This window comes from Cyclospora cayetanensis, unplaced genomic scaffold, assembly GCF_002999335.1.
Source record: "Cyclospora cayetanensis isolate NF1_C8 unplaced genomic scaffold, CcayRef3 CcayRef3_contig_19, whole genome shotgun sequence".
Classification (NCBI taxonomy): Eukaryota; Apicomplexa; class Conoidasida; order Eucoccidiorida; family Eimeriidae; genus Cyclospora; species Cyclospora cayetanensis.
The window spans coordinates 146292-154617 of NW_020312136.1; the positions used below are offsets into that span (position 1 = coordinate 146292).

The window sequence follows — 8326 nt, forward strand, 5'->3', positions numbered from 1 at the left end:
CTGGCATAGTAACGTTCACACTTTGTGAGCAATGCCAGAGCAACATTGTCGTCGATATTTCCGTGCTCCAAGTCAGAACGCCCTGAGGGTTTGCCATGAAAAGGTAGAGCCGTTTGCCATAAATTTCTGAAATATACGATTTGGCGGACAATAGACATCTTTGACAGCGATTTTTCAGTGGCGCTGGCACTCGAAGGAATAAGAAGCACAAGTCACACCTCTTAGTCTCTGCTCATTTTGACATCACACACACAGCTTTGCACGTAAAAAGTGTATGCTAGTCAGCAGCCCATTATAGTACACGTACACTTATGCTCAATCAGATTTCCTGCAATCTTCAATCTCACCCGCAGGCAGCATGCACCCAGTAACCTCCTAAGCAGGAAGCAGGGAGAAGGCGATCGTTGGTTCCCACTAATGGAGGAGGGCCGCATGTAAATGCCTCAGAGAAATAAACATGAAGATACCAACTTGCCAGACACTTAACTCTTCCAAGCAACGTGCGCGATGGTACTGCCTGTACAAGCCCCATCGGCGAGACCTCGGTAAAACGAGGCGCCTTCTTTATTCTCCGAGGTGCAAAATCCTGGCGCATCGTTCGAAAGCCCTGCAGCACGAGTATGAACTATCCTAAGCATATTTACATTTAAGCTGCTCCACTAATATGTCGAGCAGGTTCTGTACCTCCCCGCTAGAGCAACGCATGTGATGGGGGGAAGAAACCGTGATGAGAGTATTTTCCTTGCATGATAGAATTGCAAAAATTGTATATTGCCTCTTTGCAGCAAGTTCCCAATTCTTTGCGGGACTGCTTTCATACGGTTCGATGTACGAGAGCGTAGCGTGATGGGCAAAGACAAAGTAGGCAATGCATGCTAACATGAATGAATGACATACATTGGCAGAATGCTTGTTGAAACACCATATATCTACATATCCACCCCAGTTTGCATCTCATTAAGCGCCTCTTCCAATGCCCTGCGGGATTCGTCTTCAGTGGACAGAGAGACAGACGACATAGTCGACACATTTTTCCCTCTCTCATCCATTTGATCTGCATGCAGATGAATTTGTTGATCATTTTTGTCAGCTGTCCAATATCTCTCACTTTGTTCATGGTATCCAACGCCCCATATGACAAGGAGAGCAATGATCATGATAGCCGTGCCCAGGTTCAGCTCGAATATCCGCGTAGCCGTGAAAAATACCGCTACGCAACAGAAGTGAGTGACGTGAGAAGTTTTACTTTGTGCGTATTTAGTATACCTGGCTCAAGGGCAACGAAGTCACCAATGTTCCGGTATACTGCAAGCACCTGAATAGAATGTGAATTGTAACTCCGGGATAGCCGTGGACTATACTCTCACGTTAGTGTAGAAAGATATTCCTGAAGCAACGACGTAAGCGCAGTTAAAGGTAACAATGCGTGATTGAACCTTTCTGCTTTCAGGGTCTGCCTTGATCTTCAGATACAGTAAATATGCCACTGCCCCAAGGTATGCCAGGTACACGAATCCGGCAACTATGATGTTGCTAGTCACGAGGCCTGCCAACCCATATACGTATGGCACAAAGCTGCGAAAGACAGCGAATCATGTTTGAAATGGCAAACAGATTAACTGACTTTGCAAACTTACCATGATACAAAGTGGTATGAAAAATTTGCCAGCAGCACGCAGTACATTTCGATGCACATAAGCCAAGCCAAGGGTTCCTGTATAGTGGAATGGTTAGCACGTCAATGCGCTCACTGTCCATATCAGACTACCTTTCCCATTCCCTGGGAATAGGGAAGGTTGTCTTGTGTGCTTTGCAAATGCTCAACAGAATCCATCGAACGAAGAGTGTGACGCATAGCGTAGAGGCCGAAAGCCACCGACAGCGGAAGGGCAAAAAGTGCCCTCACAGCCAAAACTGAGGTTCGCAATTGATAACGAAGCCATTTAACGCCAATTGTCACATCCTACCATTCTGAAAAATCACAACGCCGACAGAATAACAAACAAAAAAAACCGTGTTCGAAAGCATCGTCTTGACGTCAGTTATCCTCCTGAATCGCCTCATTCTAGTTCTTGCCACCATTTTGAACTGCTGTTACTCGTCGTACCCATAGCGAATACCACGGAGAGCACCAGGGACCTGATCACCGTAGAGCACTTTGAAAATGCCATCAGTGATCTGTTCTGATTGCGCTTTCTACTTACTAGTATGAGGTACATGACGGCCTGAAAGATCACGTAAAAAGTGGAGCGGTATGCACCCGGCGCAATCTCCATGCTAGAAATGGATGACTTGTAGTACTTGGATTTCGGAGCTACCGACACGACCTTAAATAGGCGTGTTCCGACTTATTAACTGTCCGGTTTGGAAAACACAAGAGGGATTTACGGGTGCGACAGAAGCAGCAAGTTCCGCTGCGCGGGCTTCTGCCTGGTGTAGGAATATGTTCACTGAGATTACTCAAGGGATCACAACGTGTTTACAATCTTTAGCTGGGCGCTTTCATATGGCTTCACATCCAGCATGCTGGCCGAGTCCGAAAAGGGCTTCGCCTGGTACAGAATGATTCATGGCGTATCTCTACTTATTCATAAGAAAGCTCCTCCAGCTACCTGCTGTGTCATTGGTATTCCGTTTAGGGCGGAAAGGCAGTCTTCTACTTTCGGTGCACGGGGGAGCACATACACATCTTCGGCACGCCTTAAAAAATAATGCATGAAACAAACTAAATCTAATGCAAGTAGACACTAAAGAATTACAAGTTCATTTCTTCGAGTGTCGTGTGCTGAGTAGACGTCACTCCAAATACATGTGCAATTTCAGGAAGAAGGGTGTCGATGAACTCGGGCCCTTGTAGGACGTCCGTTGCACCAGTTCTCACCAACAAGCAGGCGGTAGCGAGGACTACAGCGTTGGATTTCATGGTGAAAGGTGAGGTAGTACCTCGGATAAATATATAAATACATATATCCCCATTTCCTACCCCCGTTCAAAAGCGCTCGTTCAAACAGCACTTTTGTACAATGCAAGTGGGTGCACATTCCCAGAGCGTTTGTGAGGTGTCAGTACGCCATGAGTGTGTATTTGTATCGAGATCTAAGATGTGCTGTTCAGTAATTGGATTTTTCTAGAGAAGAACAGGAATATTATGGTCACTAGTAGCCGTCTTTCTGGCTTCAATGGCATTTACTATCAACAGGATTGGCTGGTGCTTTCGTGGGGCATGCTATGCAACACCCTCCCATGAGGCGACTAGGCCCGTTCTTTCGAAGATCTCGACTGGACTGGTTCATACGGAACAACCAGCCAGCAAAAGTTTCTGGTTTGTTGCGCAATTTCTCACACTTGCTCAAAGCATCCAACCCCCATTGCTAATGGGTAAAGACACCCCACGTCTCCAAAAGCGCGATGAGCGATTCTTCTCTAGATGTTGTTATCCGATATTCCATCTCCTGTGTCTTTAGCTAGGATTAGCATCTCTAGCGCACGCCATGTCTGATTCGCACACATGAAAACAGTTCCGCAACAAATACGCTATGGAAGGTATTTTGTTCTAGGATTCCAGTTCAAGCGCTGTTTACCGGCTCAGGGTTGAAATGACTTTAGGGGCTAGAGTGTGTACTCACACGTTTGTCAATATCCTGCAAAAGTTTGCACTGCTTCTCGAGAGAGGTGAGCTGCATTTTCGTCTCTTTTAGCTCTTCCTGTGTGGCCGCAAGGGCGGCGTCCGTTTTACATTTGCTTTCTTCCAGCCTTTGGCGATCCATTTGTGCTTCATGGAGCTTCTGTTCCAAGCTGTTTATAGCTGCTTTCAACTGTTCCATTGTGCAGTCGTTGAGCTGCTCGGGGCTTCTGCACTGGAGCTTGCCGTTCTGAAGTGCGGCGGTCACAGCAGAAATACCCTGTTCTCTACATAAGTTTTCTTCCTGAGCTTTAACATCCGAAGCCACCAGCCAAATTAAATATCATTCTGTGTATGGAGTTCATGTTTTATGCAGCAGACTCTTGGAGAATAAAATACATGGCATACCTCTGGTAATATATAACACTTCAGTGCCGATGGCAGTGGAGGTGTGCAAGTCTCTCCTGAGTTACGCAGGAACCGTTTGATGCGTTTTCCCTGTCTTTCTAGTGAGAAGTCACAAACTATAAAATACATATGCATAGGTAGTGCAGCGCACCAATACAAGGCCTGTTTGTCTGGGGTATTTCCATAACTGCACCTAGGTGCGCCTACATTAGTACTCATACTGCTAAGGATATATTACCTTCTGTAGCTGGTGGCACTTCAGACCCCGACGATTGAGCGGACGAATGCCTGTGCTTGTCATCGAGACAACTCAATCTGAATCATAAGTTAAGGGAACAGCAGACTCCACTTTGGCTGCAGAAGAAGCTGAATTTCCCAGCTTCATGCTTGGTGGATCAATTGAATGCATTGCTTTTTCCCCCTATGTTCCATTTATCAGGGTCAGCGTTGTACCCTGATAAGTTCTATTATCCAGGAGCTCACTAAGACCGATCCGAGCGACTCTATTTCGTGTGACGTATGCAGAAAAACACATCTGCACTACATGTTGCTTGCATGACTGTGAAATCTTGCTCACTTTTCACCACAATGATGCTACATAATGCTAAGATGGTCATTTACTAGAATGTGGTAGCGTTATGTACACTTCCCACCCACCGGTTAAGGGCTCTGTTTTCTTTTCTGACGGCGTCAAGCTCCTGGCAAATCTGAAGGAAAATAATGAATAGGCACACACAGTTTTAGTTTAAAATGCAGACCAACTGGTTAATGTGAGAGGGATACTTTAATACTCCGGATTAGGTGCGAAGGTCGGTTAATGAATGAATGCACCTCTTCAAACGCATTCTGAAGAGCGTCTATCTTGGACGACAGTTCTGCAGCGTAGACGCAAACAGAATGTCGGGGCAGTTATGGTTTTCCGATGCCTTTCGAAGAGCGGCAATTCGGAGGAAATAAAGGTAATACCAAAAATGTGCAACATTTGTAATATCGAGCCTGGGGCTTCCTTCCTTTTCCTCCTGGAAAAAGACAGACAGCTCATGAGGCCGACTCCTAACCGAAGCTATTCAGCCACTTTTATCTACCAAATCGTGGCTTTCCCCTAAAACTACGCACCGTCGTGCATGGCAAGGACATCAGAAGTCTCCGCTTCCGCATCAATCCTTGCCTGGGTTTGGACCTGCAAATAAACAAAATCCGCATTACGTCGGTTGGTCACCATTTGTGTAAAGGCCGTCTGTGGACCATACTGTGAGCATCATTCGTCGGTCTCACAAAATTCCCACCATGAGGGCCTTGAAAAATAACTCGGCTTGGAACTGCGCGTACATGAGAAAAGCACGAAAAGAAAATCTACCACTGACTGTCCGCGAAACGACAGGGCGGGCAAGATCCGGATATAGACATCAGGTAACTTGAGAGGTCGGAAGGCCTTACTCACTCTCGTCCCACTATGCATGCTGGCGGGGTCGGAGGCTTCCATGCCACCATCAACATCTTCTTCAGCGTTAGCAACCGTATCCTCAATATCTGGCCAAAGGGCACTTGAGCCCTTTGCTGTTGGAAAATCATCATTTTGAACGGCTAATTCTCTTACAAGACTATCTTCGGAACGCGTCACACACGTGGGCTTACCAGCACCAGCTGGCCGTTTGCTCTTCGAATCTAGTCGCCACCTGTTTGAGCTTAAATACTTTAATGCGTCTGCAAGTAGCGGTTTAGAACGCGCGGCTGAAGGTGATTCACTTCTGCTCTGTGCAGTTGGCGTGCATGTACTAGTTGCAGAGTGTGGATCAGGCTTTATAGGATTCGCATGTTCTGCTTGACTGATAATTTGCTTTGAATGAGATGGGGTTAAAAATTTGTCATCTACCTCTTCAGAAACAGCTGCATTTTCAAGATCATCCGAACGAGATTCTGTATGAAGTGCGGGTCGCAGTCGGCATCCTCCTGCATGGACAGGATCTTCATTTTCTTGCCAGTGCAACACCTTTAAATCATGAATTTTTCTACATGAACTCTGGCCATCCTTATCGTGCGGCTCCAAGTCCTTAGTTTCGGAACCGTCAGGTGTCTCGCAACTACGCCCTTCTGTAGAAGTACTGTGGCCCCCTTGCCTCCCCTCAGCCAGCCCACATGTGCCGAAATGCTCTTTGGAGAGCCCTTCTTCCACGTGGGCATCGCCAAGGTCAGTAAGCTGTAATGAGAAACTTGAAGGCTTGGCATTGGGATCCACAGCCGTGCAACCGCCGGGGGATTCCGCAGAATCATCAAAACTCTCTGCTGAGGTTTCTGCCGAGCTAACACGCTGTGCGCCGATATAAGAGGGAGCACATGACAGAGAGGCAGAACGCGATGCGACAACTACTTTTGATAGTTCAAACTTTTCTTTAAGTACAAACGATAGTTCCGATTCTTTTTGAGCGACGGTTCCTTCCAATGAACGAATCAACTCCTCACGGTGCCGTAGTACACTCTCAAGTTCGCGTACCTAAGCGGTAGCATAAACACATAGCACCTCTTTCATCCAGACCGTATGTACGCAACCGGCAGCAATAATAAGGGTGCCAACATTTGGGCCAGGGAAAAAGCTCTGAAGGGAAGTATAGCTGAGTGCATTTTTTAGTTGAAGTTTTGCTCAGCCTAGCGAGTCGACGAGAACAGGTGGAAAGGAGATAGCGAGAGGCCTGGTCTCTGACAGAGTCGCCCACCTTATTTTCGGAAGCCAATGCCAAAATTCGTGGACGGATTTCTTGGTCTTTCTGGTTGAGAAGTGTCCTTCTTCCAAGTGGCTGTGGGTTTCCTTGGCTGCAGCGCAAAAACGGCCTCGCTCCCATTGCAAAAGCTCCTTACATAGTATTAAACTATATCGTGCTTGTTGTACTTACAATAGCCTCGGTCGAAATTTTCATCAGGGGCTAATGAAACATATCTTGCTTCTTCCGGAAATGTTCTCTACAGTGGCGGGACTTGAGCTTACCGATTCATTCCTTCAAACTTCTTTAACTTGTCCTTGACACTTCCAGAATAGGCGCTGGAAATTTCCGCATGTGAGTTTCCATAATTAGAACATTCCTTTTCCTTTTCAAAGCACGTAGTCCCTGGTACAGCCGATCCTGGTTGAACCATTGTTAAACGGGTGCTTAGGGGAATTATCTGAGCTATACCGATTTCAGGATGCGCTAAGGATACAAGTGAAATGATCGTACATCAGAATTCAAGGGTTTATTGCGAGGAATTTCGTCAGGGTCTACTTCTTTCATGTCCAAGAATGTGCCGAAGACCGGGCTGCCGTCTGGCCATTCTCCAGCAAGTAAAAAAACTGCAGTTCTATAAAGCCAAAGTCGTAGGCACGAGAGATTCCAAGCATATTTCTGTCAACACTGAAGAATTAATGTAAGATAACTGTTTGGGCACAGTGAGGCCCAAGACATGCGGAGGCCTACCGACCACCTGACCGGCTCACTCTGACATCGTGCCACATTTCGTTGCCAATTACTGTAACTCTAAGCAATACCAAGTCACTACTAGTGTGATTAGGAGGGGTGGCTGGGTTTTGAATGAGGAGCCTTGCATAGCATTTTCGGAAGAAGCCGACTTCTACCCCTGAGCGCATTAGCGTGTAGGCTGTGGTCACAAGTACAAAGAAGCTGCGCAATACCAAAGATTCCATCGATCACAAGAGCACCCAAGGCAATTTGACACTATATCCTCTAAAATCAACTGCTTAACCTGGTTACCCTTCCAATACATCATTCAGCGTAGGAGGGGGGAAATAACACCCACCCCGTACCATCCTTGGGACTGCAGCTCATGGTTTGCCTCGTGGTTGCGCAAGAACTCCACAAAGACCTTTGTTACAGCGTAAATACACATTTCTGCTGGCATATCTGCTTCTGCTTCCAACAAATGGGGGAAAAGCCGAGGCACCTGCATGTGCACTATCGTGAACAGTCCCCCCTTCGTAGAGCTTGAATATCTCCTTACGGCTGAGCAGCGGCGTAAACTTGGATGCCTTTAGTAGAGGAACCCGGCTTGGCCTTCCGAAAGGCTGGAACTCTTTCGCCGCGACGTTTGATGAGGCTGCCTTCGCCGCTGGTGGACTGCATTTGTGAACCAATTACTGCGGTCGCCTCGTCGTTAACGCATGGTGTCATCCGGTTGATAGTAAAAGTGGTGTACTTCAGCTCCCCCTTTGCTCATTGGTCGCTGCCGTGTAAACCTTTGGGACATGAGGCCGTGTTGCCCTGGACGTGACGTGCATCCGCATCGCTGTGCATCCGGGCGTGTGATAAT

General features: G+C 47.0%; 2 protein-coding genes across 2 annotated transcripts; both read right to left on the reverse strand.

Moving 5' to 3' along the window:
- Positions 1-929: 929 nt before the first annotated feature.
- On the reverse strand, positions 930-2923 carry LOC34622901. The gene is made up of 13 exons (XM_026337547.1): positions 2760-2923; positions 2613-2700; positions 2484-2552; positions 2389-2430; positions 2205-2327; positions 2108-2139; positions 1968-2050; positions 1769-1914; positions 1638-1714; positions 1368-1575; positions 1267-1315; positions 1109-1210; positions 930-1054 (listed from the first exon to the last, which is right to left on the reverse strand). The coding sequence occupies exons 1-13, from the start codon at positions 2921-2923 to the stop codon at positions 930-932; spliced, it is 1308 nt and encodes a 435-aa protein (XP_026193332.1).
- A 500-nt stretch (positions 2924-3423) lies between these two features.
- Positions 3424-7159, reverse strand: LOC34622900 (myosin-3). Its single transcript, XM_026337548.1, has 9 exons — positions 7011-7159; positions 6718-6838; positions 5472-6521; positions 5317-5349; positions 5147-5210; positions 4862-4905; positions 4677-4737; positions 3627-3931; positions 3424-3495 (listed from the first exon to the last, which is right to left on the reverse strand). The coding sequence occupies exons 1-9, from the start codon at positions 7157-7159 to the stop codon at positions 3424-3426; spliced, it is 1899 nt and encodes a 632-aa protein (XP_026193333.1).
- Positions 7160-8326: the final 1167 nt, after the last annotated feature.

Excerpts from the sequence above, each read along its gene's own strand:
- LOC34622901 (XM_026337547.1), bottom strand. The coding sequence starts at position 2,923 with ATGAAATCCAACGCTGTAGTCCTCGCTACCGCCTGCTTGTTGGTGAGA. Across the intron at positions 2,328-2,388 it reads TTGCTGCTTCTGTCGCACCC|GTCGTGTCGGTAGCTCCGAA; the intron begins GTAAATCCCTCT and ends CGCCTATTTAAG. Across the intron at positions 1,055-1,108 it reads CGTTGGATACCATGAACAAA|ATCAAATGGATGAGAGAGGG; the intron begins GTGAGAGATATT and ends ATCTGCATGCAG.
- LOC34622900 (XM_026337548.1), bottom strand. The coding sequence starts at position 7,159 with ATGGTTCAACCAGGATCGGCTGTACCAGGGACTACGTGCTTTGAAAAG. Across the intron at positions 5,350-5,471 it reads GCATGCATAGTGGGACGAGA|TTCCAAGCCGAGTTATTTTT; the intron begins GTGAGTAAGGCC and ends ATGTACGCGCAG. Across the intron at positions 4,738-4,861 it reads TTCAGAATGCGTTTGAAGAG|ATTTGCCAGGAGCTTGACGC; the intron begins GTGCATTCATTC and ends ATTTTCCTTCAG.